The sequence below is a fragment of the Scyliorhinus canicula genome, chromosome 6 (genome assembly GCF_902713615.1).
Source record: "Scyliorhinus canicula chromosome 6, sScyCan1.1, whole genome shotgun sequence".
Taxonomy (NCBI): Eukaryota; Metazoa; Chordata; class Chondrichthyes; order Carcharhiniformes; family Scyliorhinidae; genus Scyliorhinus; species Scyliorhinus canicula.
In genome coordinates, this window is record NC_052151.1 from 144,242,234 (window position 1) to 144,257,592 (window position 15,359).

General features: G+C 41.8%; 1 protein-coding gene across 2 annotated transcripts in view; it reads left to right on the forward strand.

Moving 5' to 3' along the window:
* Positions 1 to 15,359, forward strand: part of nbas (NBAS subunit of NRZ tethering complex) — a 339,860-nt gene that overhangs the window by 186,777 nt on the left and 137,724 nt on the right. Inside the window, exons 34-37 of one of the 2 annotated variants that reach the window (XM_038800239.1) lie at positions 2,878 to 3,035; positions 7,437 to 7,517; positions 8,889 to 9,056; positions 9,138 to 9,251. In XM_038800239.1, coding sequence (XP_038656167.1) covers positions 2,878 to 3,035; positions 7,437 to 7,517; positions 8,889 to 9,056; positions 9,138 to 9,251 — 521 coding nt within the window. The remainder of the gene's footprint in view (positions 1 to 2,877; positions 3,036 to 7,436; positions 7,518 to 8,888; positions 9,057 to 9,137; positions 9,252 to 15,359) is intronic. The other variant, XM_038800240.1, reaches the window with a different exon arrangement.

The window sequence follows — 15,359 nt, forward strand, 5'->3', positions numbered from 1 at the left end:
GTCAATATTAACAAACAGATCATCCTGCTATTATCACGTTGCTGTTTGTGGCGCCACACTTCCTACATTACAACAAATATTACACTTCAGACTGACTTGCGTTTGGGACATCTGATGATTGTTAAAGGTGCTAGAAAGGTGTTAGTCTTCATCTCTTTCTTTTTGTTGTCTCCTGCCTAAAGGGGAAAGATGTGAGAATGGAAGACTGCACAAAATTGAGTCAAATCGTTTTCAATTCCTATGAAATGAGAATTGGCACAAATCTCCACCAGAATAAATTTTAAAACACAGGCATACCTTTCCAAATCGTTACCAGGCCACATTTCTTAAAACGATAATTGTGGACTACAACGTTAATTGGTGGTTAAAATAAAATGGCCATTGGTACAGAAAGCTTGGTTGCAGGTTGAATTGGTAAAAGCAAGCAAAGTATCGTACACACCCCTGTCTGCATCAATGGTGCCGAGATGGGGATGGTTGACAGCTTCAAATTCCTAGGTGTTAACATCAGCAGCAATCTGTTCTGGTCCACCCACGTCGACGCTACGACCAAGAAAGCACAACAGCGTCTATGCTTTCTCGGGAAACTAAGGAAATTAGGCATGTCCACGTTGACTCTTACCAACATTTGCAGATGCACCATAGAAAGCATCCTATCTGGCTGAATCACAGCCTGGTGTGGCAACTGCTCGGCCCAAGACCGTAAGAAACTACAGAGAGTCGTGAACACCGTCCAGGCCATCACACGAACCTACCTCCCATCCATTGACACTATCTTCACCTCCCGCTGCCTTGCGAAAGTGGGAAGCATCAAACACCCCTCCCACCCAGCTTATTCACTCTGACAACTTCTCGGGCAGGAGATACGAAAGTCTGATAACACACACGAACAGTTTCAGAAACAGCTTCTTCCCCGCTGTTACCAGACTCCTGAACGACCCTCTTATGGACTGATTTAATCTCTTCACACATTTTCTCTACTGAGTAGAATGACACTCCTGTGTGCTTCCCCCGATGCCTGTGTGCATGTATTTACATTGTGTATTTTATGTTTGCCCTATGTATTTTCTTTTCATGTATGGATTGATCTGTCTGAGCTGTGCGCAGAACAATACTTTTCACTGTACCTAGGTACACGTGACAATAAACAAATCCAATCCAATCCAAAATTGATAAGTTGAAGCGCATTGCTTTAAATCAAACTGCAAAATATATAAATTACCTTTTCAAAGTCGAGTACTGTGCAGACTATTAGATAACTGGGAACGAATGGGTCAAGGAGGTCTGTTGTTGGTATAGTAAAGCAGCATTTAATTTCAGTTATTTTGGTAGTGGAAGATGCAAGATGATAGTACTAAAATTTTTTTTTACTGGATTGGAACAAATTCAGTACCGCTGGCTATAAGTTTGTGTCCTTTCCTCATCACCTGCCTTGCCTACATTCCTAACTGAAGTCTGACATTTTTTCTTTGGGATATTTGCCAGCATTCCAGGGATTTATCTAAACGTCGGTGGAAGGATCAATGAGTATCAGTCGCAAGCTCTAGAAAGGCAGCACGGTAGCCTTGTCGATAGCACAATTGCTTCACAGCTCCAGGGTCCAAGGTTCGATTCCAGCTTGGGTCACTGTCTGTGTGGAGTCTGCACATCCTCCCTGTGTGTGCGTGGGTTTCCTCCGGGTGCTCCGGTTTCCCCCCACAGTCCAAAGATGTGCAGGTTAGGTGGATTGGCCATGATAAATTGCCCTTAGTGTCCAAAATTGCCCTTAGTGCTGGGTGGGGTTACTGGGTTATGGGGATACAGTGGAGGTGTTGACCTTGGGTAGGGTGCTCTTTCCAAGAGCCGGTGCAGACTCGTTGGGCCGAATGGCCTCCTTCTGCACTGCAAATTCTATGAAAGGCACCAATGCAAGAAATCTGTCCTTTGATTTGACCGTATATACTGTTTACCATAGTAGTCAGTCAGGATATTCAGCATGTTTCACCACATTATTAACTTTTCATCTTTGCAGTTTTAAAATTTTTTAATTGCAAAGGCATTTCCATTTTCTGATTGTTTATAACTATTCCAATTGAATCACCTTTTGTTTTTCCTAATATTCTTTTAGCTCGATTTCCATTCATTTACAAGGCGGGGGATTTCCCCCGCCCCTCGTGGCATATTTCTTGGCGCCGGTGGCGGGATCTTCTGGCCCCGCCGCTGTTGATGGGATTTCTTATTGAATCCACTCCACACCGCCTGGAGACCCACAGCGGTCATTTGCCATTGGCAGGAATGGACGATGCAGCTGGCGAGAATGGCTGGAACATCTCCCCACCCCCCTCCTCCACAAATCTTTTCATCTTCTTTTATATGAACATTCATCAAACATGCAAAGACCAGCCGGATCTGTTAAGCCAGTACTTCACAGACATGGCATGACCAAATACACAGTTAGCCTGCTTCCATCGATTGGCGATACAATCTTGAGAGGCAGAAACACAGGTATTTCTATAACCCTTCGAGCTTTTAAGCTTGTCCTTTTTTTTTAAAGTGTGCATTACATGCATTTTCTTTTGGATTTCTATTACTTTTAAAAGCCAGCCATTTTTACTTTGCATTCCTTTCCTCCATTTTCTGTAATACTGAGATCTCTTTTTTTCAAGTTTTAAAGCAACCTGAATAAATTGACTTTTACTCCAGGAATAATATTGTTCAAGGAGGAATTGTATACAAAGTGACTAAATGGCAATGGATACTTATCTACATTTTGTTGAAAGAAATAAGTGAAACATTATTTGTGCTGCATTTCTGTAATGAGTTGTGTCTGCCAAAAGAGGTGATGACCTCTTTTCAATTAATAAAATGAACAGGAGGATGTTTATTTTTCTCCCAAAGGTTACAGTGCTGGTTGGCAGGTGTGCAGCAAACTGGGGCAGTCAGACGGGTATCATGACCTGACAACTCGGCAGGAATTAATGGCCTTTGCTCGCACCTACTGCCCTCCTAATGTTATCCAGTCTCTTCTAGCTGTCAGCAGTTCACTTCAAACACAGGTATGAGCGAATAAGCTTTATACTAATGAGAACTGAGGAGCTTTGGAGGGCAATAACTCTTGAATATAAATACATTTTCACCAGTGCAGCCTGTCCATTCTGTAAAATGTTTGATTTTCTAATGAGAATTTTTTTTAAAAATCCTGATGCAGCCACTTGCAATGAGTTCAGGAGAATTTCCTTGATCAGTATGGTCTCATCCTAACTAGAAAGCAGGTTGTCTGGATTTGATGTTGGGAAATTAGATGGATCAAGTGTTTGTGTGAGCACACTTGGCAAAGGGTGATTACTATATCATAAGGTTCAGATTAGTAGTGGAAAAAAGCAAGGGATGATATAATGTAGAATGTCTGGATGTGATGAAAAGGGATATAGGCAATGTAAAATGAAACCAGAGCCTGACTGGAAGAACTGTAATGGAACAAGGGGTGATCTTTAAGACAGAGATGCTTCAGGAACAAGTGGGTGCATTCCAACAAGGTTGAAAGTTAGAGGAACAAAAAAAGCAGGCTCTTTGGATGACAAGGGAGCTAGTGATTGTGATGAAACACAATAAAAAGAGGGTGTATGAAGCTTGTCTTGCAAATTCTTCATGTGAGGAAATGGGACAAATACAAAAGTTTGAGAGGGGAAATTATAGGAAAAAGCAAGGAGAGGAAATGAGAATAGAATGGGAGATAACATAAAAGAGAGCAAAAAATATTTTAGCAGCAAGTAAATTATAAGCAGGAGATTGATGGAAGACTGAAAGAAGTGTGCAAGATTATGACATGTTTGGCTAAGCAAGACAGGGAAAAATAATTTCCTATTTAGCTCATGATACAGGAATGGAGGACACAGATTCAAAGTTTTGGGCAAGAAAGGGTGGGAATGTAAGGTTGTTTTTTTTTACTCTGGAACCCACTGCGCACAAGGACAGTGCAAGTGGAAATTCTGTCCTTGAGGGTCCTTAACAATAATCACTGTGCGTTGCTGCTTATGTTGAATTTTTGAAGTTAAATGTAATTTGTTCTTTTCTCATGAAACAAATTGACTTCAAAGTAGTACAAGAAACCTAATCAACTCAAAATGAAATAACTTTTAAATGTTAATTTGTGCAAGAGGTGGCACAGCGGTAGTATTGCTGCCTCACAGCGCCAAGGACCTGGGTTCAATTCCGGCCTTGGGGACTGTATGTGTGGAGGTTGCACGCTCTCCCTGTGTCTGCATGGGTTTCCTCCGGGGCCTCCAGTTTCCTCCCACAGTCCAAAGATATGCAGGTTAGGGGGATTGGCCATGTTAAAAAAAATTGCCCCTTAGTGTCTAAAGGTTAGGTGGGGTTCCTGGTTTAGGGCAGGCAATTGGGCTTCGGTCGGGTGCTCTTTCAGAGCGCTGGTGCGGACTTGATGGGCTGAATGGCCTCCTTCACACTATAGGGATTCTATGATTCTCTGATCGTAAAATCACATTAAACAATGAAACATGTTGAAATATTGAAAATATTTTTGTCAAAAGCATTAAAAATCATTTTCCCTTGCCAGAAATGGTTTGCTCAACCAGGCAGGCAGCTTTGTACCTCTTTAACCAACCAGATTAAAGCATTGTTGACACACTGCAGCGAGAGTGAAGCAGAACGTGTACAGAAAACAAAATAAAGGGAGGGAAAGAAAATTTTGATTACGAACAAGAGAAGCAACAAAGAAAGACAAATTTAAGTTATTTTAAATTAATTCTCAACAATCAAAAACTGAAGTAATGACATACTATATTTGTGAATGTTAATTTTCAGTTCCACAAAGACTTATCATACCTTTTAAAAGGAACTTTGTCTAGCCCTAACTTTTTGGTGTGTTGAATTCGTATCTGCCTTGCATTAAGGAACTTTTATGGTATTTCATGGGTTTGAGTGTTAAATCAGACAGTGAGATGCCATTTTTGAGAAATTAACTACTGTAATTTCCGGACTATAAGCCACTACTTCTTTCCCACGTTTTGAACCTCGCGGCTTATACAACGACGCGGCTTATTTATGGATTTTTCCCGCTTTCACTAAACCAATGAAATTGCGTAACGGGTTAAGGTAAAACAATGTAACTTTTTAGTTTACTGTTTAGATTAAATCGAGCGCGCTCAAACATCCCATCATTCTGATTACGGTAGTCATTTTGTCACCCTCATCATGGCAAAGACACGGAGAAATGCATATGATGCAGCTTTCAAGTTGAAGGCGATCGATCTGGCTGTTGGAAAAGGAAATAGAGCTGCTGCACTAGAGCTTGGTCTTAATGAGTCGATGATAAGACGTTGGAAACAGCAGCGTGAGGAATTGACTCAGTGCAAAAAGACAACTAAAGCTTTCAGAGGGAAGAAAAGCAGATGGCCCGAACTAGAAAATGAGCTCGAAGACTGGGTCAACATGCAGAGAGCAGACGGCCGAGGTGTTTCAACTGTACAGATCCGACTGAAAGCCAAAACAATCGCCACCGCAATGAAGTTTGAGAATTTTAGAGGTGGACCATCGTGGTGTCTCAGATTTATGAAACGTAAAGGCCTGTCCATCAGGGTACAGACGAGTTTGTGTCAGCAGCTCCCTCACGACTACGAGGAAAAAATTTCAAACTTCCGCAAATTCATTGATGCAAAGATAGCGGAGCATTCCATTGGCCCGCACAATATCATAAATATGGATGAGGTTCCTCTGACGTTTGACCTGCCTCTCACTCGGACTGTCAACAGGAAAGGTGAATCATCCGTCATGCTGAAAACAACTGGGCATGAAAAAACGCACTTCACCTGTGTTCTGAGTTGCACGGCATCGGGAGAAAAGCTTCCACCGATGGTGATTTTTAAACGCACGACGATACCAAAAGAAAAATTCCCTACAGGAATTGTTGTGAAAGTCAACAAGAAAGGATGGATGACGGAAAGCCTAATGCATGAATGGCATACGGAGTGCTACGGCAAGCGACCGGGAGGATTCTTTCACAGGAACAAGGCATTGCTCGTTTTGGACAGCATGAGGGCCCACATAACAGATTCTGTGAAAGAAGCCATCAAGAGGACAAACTCAATTCCAGCTGTGATTCCTGGGGGCACAACAAAGTATTTACAGCCACTCGACATCAGTTTAAATCGTGCATTTAAGGTGGCGCTTCGTGTTCAGTGGGAGGCTTGGATGACAAGTGGGGAGAAATCCTTCACTAAAACGGGCCGCATGCGAAGAGCAACTTATGGTCAAGTCTGCCAGTGGGTCCTGACAGTGTGGAGCATTGTTAAAAAATCCACTATCATCAACGGGTTTCGAAAAGCTGGATTGCTGCGTGTTGAAGAGGGCAGCATGAGCTCAGCGGGAAATTTGCCTCCGGATGAAAGTGATGAGAGCGACAATGAAAACAATCCAACATCGGATGAAGCAATTCTGAGGCTATTCAACTCTGACACCGAAGGAGATGACTTCAGTGGTTTCAGTGCACAAGAGGAGGATAGTGACTGTGATCACCTGGGTTGGTGATATCTTGATTACGATCAGTAATAAAAGACTTCTTTTTACACATGATTTATTTATTTTTAATGTTTCAAACTGATGATTCTATGGTAATCTTAAGAACTTAATCGGATTGATTTCGCTCCACAGTGACCAATGACTTTCTTGGTAGGCTATTCTTTACCGCTAATTTTTTATTTTTGTTACAAGCCGTATTTCGTTAAAGCCTGTGTAAAGCTCATTTGTTTCAATGTACCGGTAAGCACCTGCGGCTTATATACGTGTGCGGCTTATTTATGTTCAAAATAAAAAACATTTTTCAAAATCAGTGGGTGCGGCTTATAATCAGGTGCGCTTTATAGTCCGGAAATTACGGTAGTGTACGCCTGTTGGACAATATCTTCTGGATTTTTGAGTCGAACCACACACAAATATATCCTTGCTGGAAATTGCTGAGTGATATACATAAATATTGGGTAATGCCATTAATTTCATTGTTATTTTGACAATAAATTCTGGACCTGAATTTTTTTTTTCCAAAATATTAAGTCAGCTTTCAATTCACGCTCACAGCCTGAAGAATCAAACAATGCGGCACCAAATTTTGAATTAAGCTTTGGAATCAACCAGCATGTTTGGAATTAATGTTGAATGTAGCACTTTCAAGTTATGCTAATTGTTTGTTCCATTTATAGAGCTGTTGGTTAAGTTACGATCAACTTATTTTTGCAATGTGATAGTTTTTTGTGACTCATCTCTCCCTGGGAAATTTTCATTCAAGAAGAGGTTTCTCAACATTCATAAGAAGTTTTCTATATTTTATCATGGAAAAGATCCATATATCTGTGTGTTTGTAGTTATTAGTCTGTTGGAAGCAATCTCTGATATAATTGTATGGTGCTAAATCACTGCTTTTTATTTTGTTCATTTTATTGCAGATTTTGTATCAAGCTGTGAATTATCAGATCCAGCCATCAGAGAGCAGCGAGTCTATAAGTTCTACAGGCCATGCTCAGCAGGTCAGAATTGGCATGACTTTAAACAGCATGGCTCTCACCACCTTGCTGAAATAGAATTTCACCTTCCCATCTCATGCACAAAATAGACTATTATTGTCTCATTACCTTTTGGAGAGATGTGAATGGCATAATGCAGCATTATTGTTTTTATTTGAATAATTACATTTTCAAGTCACCATTATTCAAGTGGTCTGAAATGTTTTATCATTAACTGCAACTCATATTTCTATAGCACTCGAATGCAAGAAAATAGCCCAAGGTACTTGAGGACTGCAAATATGACTGCTGCCTGTGTCTTAAATCTAACAAACAGCCAAGCAAATATTTCAGCTTTACGTATTCAGTGAAACAGGATAATATGTTGTGACATGCCACACTTTTGACATTTAAAAACAAATATTCCATTACCTGCTGGTAAGAAGGAAAGAATAAGATCAAGCAAGTGTTGTACTAAACAAAGTTCCAGTCAAGGAAAGTTACAATAAGATGGGATGGGTATTTTGGCCTTTTGCTTGATGACCATTAGGAGGATTAGGGAAAATGCTGTGCAAATGTTTGACCATAAGACCATAAGACATAGGAGTGGAAGTAAGGCCATTCGGCCCATCGAGTCCACTCCACCATTCAATCATGGTTGATTTCAACTCCATTTACCCGCTCTCTCCCCATAGCCCTTAATTCCTCGAGAAATCAAGAATTTATCAATTTCTGTCTTAAAGACACTCAATGTCCCGGCCTCCACCGCCCTCTGTGGCAATGAATTCCACAGACCTACCACTCTCTGGCTGAAGAAATTTCTCCTCATCTCTGTTCTAAAGTGACTCCCTTTTATTCTAAGGCTGTGCCCCCGCGTCCTAGTCTCCCCTGCTAATGGAAACAACTTCCCTACGTCCATCCTATCCAAACCATTCATTACCTTGTACGTTTCTATTAGATCTCCCCTCAACCTCCTAAACTCCAATGAATATAATCCCACGATCCTCAGACATTCATCGTATGTTAGGCCTACCATTCATGGGATCATCCGTGTGAATCTCCGCTGGACCCGCTCCAGTGCCAGTATGTCCTTCCTGAGGTATGGGGCCCAAAATTGCTCACAGTATTCTAAATGGGGCCTAACTAGTGCTTTATAAAGCCTCAGAAGTACATCCCTGCTTTTATATTCCAAGCCTCTTGAGATAAATGACAGATAAATGACCTTATACTATTGTCAATTGACTAACAGTGGAATAGTGGTTTGAATATCACCATTACAGTATGAATTCACCTTTAAAAAATATCTATCCGAACAATTCATCTCTTTGAGGAGTAGCATTTTTGATGGACCTTTTTAAAGCAGTAATTACTTTGTTATTTGGTTTGAACTTTTAGACTGAAACGCAAGCTTCAACTCATTCCTCTTCTGATCTGCTTCAACGAACAACTGCAAAAACCATGGAGGTTCTCAGTAATACTTCCATGACGACTAAGGCAGTGCTGCATGCCGTCAGTGATGCACAGTGGTGGAAGAAGTCACTCAATTACCTGAGACCTTTACATGTGAGGCTTTTTAATCTTAGCTAAAGAGCAAAAAATTAGGTGATCTCATTTTCTACCATTTTACACGTATTTTTTCTTTAGGACCAAGGGCCAGAAGCTACATTAAAAGGTGTGGCTGGTGTAAATGGAGATTTGGAAAAGCAAGGCTGTCATCCCTTCTATGAGCTCCTCCTTGATGATGCATTCATTGACAAAGTAAGTCAAAAAAGCAATTGAAATCCTGGATTTGCATGAATGATCTTTGAAAGTTAAAGTAGTCACCCCCGTCAACAGTACTGATGACTTGCCCTTTATGGTTTGAAGTAGACAAAGTTGCAGTTTAGACAACAGCTGAAAACAAATTGAGGCAGTAAACCAACTGTCCAGCACATGCCAATTGATTGTAGCAGGCTAATTGTGTGGTTTAACCTGTCATATCTTTCCTTGATAGACCTACTTATTAATTTGTTCCTTACAATGTGCAGCTTATCGTATTGATTTCAAATCCAAAATATTTAATACAGTAACTTCATATGAGGGTACATGATTTGCATAATTTACAAATCCAGTCCAATAACATTTAATACATTTTTCTCCTCTGCGTTCCATTTTTGGATGTTGGAGAAGATTATTGGAAGCCAGGTTTTAGAATCTCCAACGTGTATTATGGAGTCCACCTGACCTATAATTTGGCTAGGATGAGCACAAGAGCCTTCACTTGAGGTGTGATTCAACAGTTTTCCTGGACACTTTAATCAGAATATACTCTATTCTAAGAACTGAGTTCACATTTATATAAACTTGCAGCAAGAATTTTTATCAGTTATAAACATAAAAACACCCCACGGCTACAGTAATCTATGGATAACACTTAATTAATTCCCCATTAACTGTTCCAATTCAAAAACAAAATCCCAAAAACCCCTTTTCAAGGGTGTGGCCCAGCATTGTATTCTCACTTTAAGACTGGCTATTTCTGAGATTCTGACCCTGTCTCACCAGCAGGTTTAAACCCTTCCGGAAAGCAAACTATATCTTAAAAGCCAGCACCAAGGTGACTTTTACTGGAACAGATATTTAAAATGAAACTAGAGTGACAGGCCAAAACATGTCTTCCTCCTTCTGAGTCCACAGCAGTCAAATGTGAAAGTGAAACCAAAAACATCTAACAGAGCCACAGCCCAGCTCCACCCACGCAATGACACCACTGATGCCATGTGATACGACAAAACCTTTCTTAAAGGGACACTCACATGACAAGATATTCTAACTGTTGAAAGAAAGTGCTGCACAACGCAATCTTGTAGTGCATATTAAATGAAGCACAGATAATAATCCTGAACGTGGTGGAATTTGGCCCCTAATGGCATGCATTCCCTCACCTTTTAGCTCCAATTACTTCTGCGCTGTGAATTGCTGAAATTGCAAATTGACAATAGTATAATAAGGCCAGTGGGACATTTGGGACCTTGGTAAATGATGTCTATCTCCTTAACCAGTTAAATGTAAATGCTGGCAACACCATCTTGATTCCCAATGTCTAAATACTCATATGATCCTTCACAGAGTAATACAGTACAATAGAGACTCTTTGATCCATCGAATCCGTACTGATGAAGCTACACAAAATTTACACGCATCCTACTTCCCAGCACGGCTCATATCCTTGAATGTTATGGCATTTCAAGTGTTCATCCACATATCTTTTAAAGATTGTGAGCTTCCAGCCTCTACTACTCTCCCAGGCAGTGCATTCCAGACTCGCACCATCCCCTGGGTGAAAATATTTTTCCTCAAATCCCCTCTTTCCCTTCACCTTAAAATTATGCCCCCTCACTACTGACCCTTAAGTGGAACAGCTGCATCCTATCCATTCTGTCCACACTTCTCATAATCTTATACTCCTCAATCAGGTCCCCCCTCAGCCTTCTCTGCTCGAAAGAAAACAGCACGTACCTATCCAGCCTCTCTTCGTAGCTCAAATTCTCCATCGTCAGCAACATCCTGGTGAATCTCCTCAGTAACCGTGCAGTGCAATCACATCCTTCCTATAGTGATGCGACCAGAACTGCACCCAGTACTCCAACTGTGGACTAACCAATGTTTTGTTCAGCTCCATCATAAACCGCCCCCCCCCCCCCTCCCCCGATCTCTTGTAATCAACGCCCGACTGATGAAGCAAGTGGCACATATATCTTCTTAAATACCCTTTTAATCTGATCTGCTGCCTTCAGAGACCTGTGGACAAGCACCCCAAGATCCCTCTGTTCCTCTGAGCTTTCTAGTGTCCTCCCATTCATTGAGTACTTGTTACTCTTTCAAAAGTGCATGCCTCGCACTTTTCAGGTTTAAATTGCTCCTTTTGTATCTCTAAAAGCCTCTCTTTTCTTTCTTATCCAGTCCTGAATATTACTAGACATTCTGGGTGAGCTTGTTGCTCCTAAAGTTTATCCCAAAGGGAACATGCTGTCCTGTACTCTCACCATCTCCTCTTTGAACACGCCCCACAGCTCTGCTGTAGATTTCCCACAATGTTCTCAGTCTACTTTGGCCAGATCCTGCCTTATTTTAATAAAATCTGCATTCCAAAACCGTTTTTTGCAGACCGTCTTTTTCCTTTTCCATAACAAACATTTTGCGCTGGTTTCTGAAGGGACTGCAGTCAGAGCAAAGCTTCTGGCATAAGCAGCCTGACTGTAGAGGAGGTGAAGGAGATGAAAGGAGGAGTGACATTGATAGAGAATTCATTAGTTGAGGGAATAGACAGGCGTTTCTGCAGCTACAGATATGACTCTAAGATGGTGTGTTGCCTCCCTAGGGCCAGGGATGTCATTCAATTGCTGCAACACATCCTAAAGGCGGAGGGTAATAAGTGTTGTGATCACTATCACTAAAACCCTCCCCTACTTCACCTCGAGCACCTGCCTGGCTTCATTTCCCAGAATTAGATCCAGCACTGTGCTGTCCCTTGTTGGAACTTCCAATTATTTACATAAAAAGCTTTCCTGAATACATTTCAAGAAATCTGCCCCCTCTAAACCCCTAACACAATTAATGTTGGGGAAGTTGAAATTGCCTAATATAATTACTCTTATTATTTTTACACACCTCAGTGAATTGTCTATATACCTGCACCTCTGTTGTCCGCTGACTGTTTGGGGGGGGCCTATATATATATATATATATATATATGTACATATATATATATTTACACTCAGCACTCTTAACAGTGTTACTGCCCCCCATATTATTCCTAAGTTCTAGCCACAAAGCATCATTTGAAGACTCTTCTGAAATATTGTCCCTCCTTACTACAGTAACTGACTCCTTAATTAATAAAGTGACACCACCCCCTCTTTTACACCCTCCCCTGTCTCGCCTGAAATTTCTGAAGCCCAGAATGTTGAGTTGCCAATCCTGACCCTCCTTCAACCACGTCTCTGTGATTGCAGCAATATCACAATTCCACAGGTAAATACAAGTCCCTAACCCATCAGTCATATCTATAATGCTGCTAGCATTAAATAGAGGTAATCTAGCTTTGCCTTACTCACTCAGAATTTAATAATGCTGAACTCCTTCTGTCTTGGTTACTTTACTATAGTGTGCTGCATCCCTATTGAACTAATGCTTTGTGTTCCCACCCCCTGTCGAACCAGTTTAAACTCCTCCCAACAGCACCAGCAAACCCACCTGCAAGGATGTTGTTTCTTTCTGGTTCAGGTGTAGACTGTCCCACTTGTACATGTCCTTTCTTCCCCAAAAATGTTCTCAGTGATCCAGGAATCTAAAACTCTTCTTCCTGCACCAAATCTTGAGCCGCATGTTCATCTATGCGATTTTCCTATTTCTGCACTCGCTAGCATGTGTCACCGGGAGTAATCCAGAAATTACAACCTTTTGAGGTCTTGCTTTTTAATCTGCTACCTAGTTCCTTGAATTCTTGATGCAAGGCTTTATCCTTCATTCAACCTATATTGCTGGTATCACAACCTGACTTATTACCCTCCGCCTTTAGGATGTGTTGCAGCAATTGAATGACATCCCTGGCCCTAGGGAGGCAACACACCATATCTGTAGCTGCAGAAACGCCTGTCTATTCCCTCAACTAATGAATTCTCTATCAATGTCACTCCTCCTTTCATCTCCTTCACCTCCTCTACAGTCAGGCTGCTTATGCCAGAAGCTTTGCTCTGACTGCAGTCCCTTCAGAAACCAGCGCAAAATCAGCTTCCAAAATGGAAGGCTAATTTGAGAGCGGGACTCCAGGAGGCTTCTACACCACCTGTCCGTTTCTATTAGACTGCCTGGTTGTTACCCTTCTTTCCTCCAGTCCCTTGAGTTGCGGTGTGACCACCTCGCTAAACATGCTAGCCAGATAACTCAGCCTCATGGATGTGCCACAGTGTCTCTCGAGCTCAAGTTTCTGTAGTTCGCAGCACTTCCTACGGATGTGGTCATCCAGAATGCCAGTAGGGTCCATGACTTCCCACATGTGACAGGTCAAACATTCCACTCTGCTGACCTGAATCGGCCCTGTCTTAAACTTGAATGTACTTCGTCTTGCTTGCTAACTTTTCAAATTACTTGGTCTTAAAAGATACTCCTCTTACCTTATTCTCTTGTCTAATTCTGTTTTGGCCCATTTATCCTTATATTACTTAATATAATTGCTTGTCAACTTATTATGCTGCCGCTGGTTACTTATCGCCGGTGTTTCTCTGTTAATCCCATATTACACTTTAAAAATTTTAAATTTCCTACTATTTAGGGTCAGTCCTTAATGGTAGTTCCTGACCAGCCAGGTCTGAGTCACCCAACCTTACTCACCCAGTCAGCTGCTTCACTTTGCCCCTCGTCACACTCTGAACCCTGAAGTCACTCAGTGGATCTGCCCCTGGATTCAGTGAAGGTTCATTGCGCTGCCCTTTTTAAAGTGCCCCCACCACTCTGATCAGCTACTCCCCGCTAGGTTTGTGCTCTCTCCGGCCTCCAGTGCTCTTTGTATCTGGGCCTCACTGCACTGCTCTTTTTATTTTCTCTGCCGCTCCGATCTCCCCACCAGGTTTACGTTCTCTCTGGCCTCCAGTGCCTCTGGTCAATTCAGGCTTACTCCACCAATGACTCTTCACAAATCACTATTATACCAGTCGGTAGTGCTGGGGCAAGCATCTGACTTGGACCTAAATTGGTAACTCCATTCACATGATACTGTCCAGGGGGTTCTGCTATCGCATTGGAACTGACTGCTGACTGTTGTATCCCTGCACAAATAGTAGGCTCACAATTGGAGAACTCCAGTCCAGAGCAGGTTTGATTACAATGCATACGTCCACTCCGCACATCAGTCATCTTGAACTTGGAGATCTTTTTCATTTTCAGATATTCCAAGTTGCGGCAAGTTGTTATCATCTTAGGGTAAATTACACAGTTATTGTTTGCTATGGTAACAAGCAGATTGGAATCTATTTTCAGATTCTATGTTGAGAAGAGATCCACCAATGTTCTCAGCCGCCCTCTCACTTATTGTCAATCAGCTATTTTAATTTGGCCGCAAGTGAGTTTTTGAGCAGACAACTAAGTTTTCTGTGAATCGTAAATTTGTTAAGAAACCCAATGGTTCAGTAAAGAGTTATTTTGTTCATTTAATTAGGCATCCAAGGAATCATGTGTTCACTGATGGTATATTTAAAGCTGATATTTAGGCCTGAATGTTCGTTCCCAGGTCCTGACCCCACTGTTGGGATGAACTGCAGGTCAGGAACCCACAAATGCTTGCATTGGGCCTCAGACAGTGATTTTGAAGGAGATAGTCAATTAAATTGCAGTTTCAGGAAACCCAGATAATTAAGCGTAGCAGGCATGCTCCAGACTCTGGAGGGCCAATTGGAGGCTGTCCTGCACTAACAGATCAGAAGCCCTTCCGTCAAAGGTGGGAGGTAACAAAGTAGGTAGAGAGGCAAATGGCACCTCCTTTCCCATTTGCTGGCCACAGATTAGGTGATTAACAGGGCCATGTGAATGAAAGTCTTCAGACATAAGGCCAAAGCCCCGTCCACAATAATGAGCACCGTTGTTATGGCTGATTTTTAGAATGCATCTTCCAAGTAAATTAGAATCTCCAGCTCCGATGTCTACCCACACTGCCAATCAAGGCCACCAGTATTTTACGGACAGCATCCTGACAAGGAAAGTACTCCACATGGCGAATTGAAAATAGAGTCAGGGTTGGAGAGTGCCCTTAACTGAGTCCTCAAGGAGCTGAAGAGGTTACTGACCACTTTCAGAAAATACAGGTTGCGCCACCTCGTCCAAAATCACTGG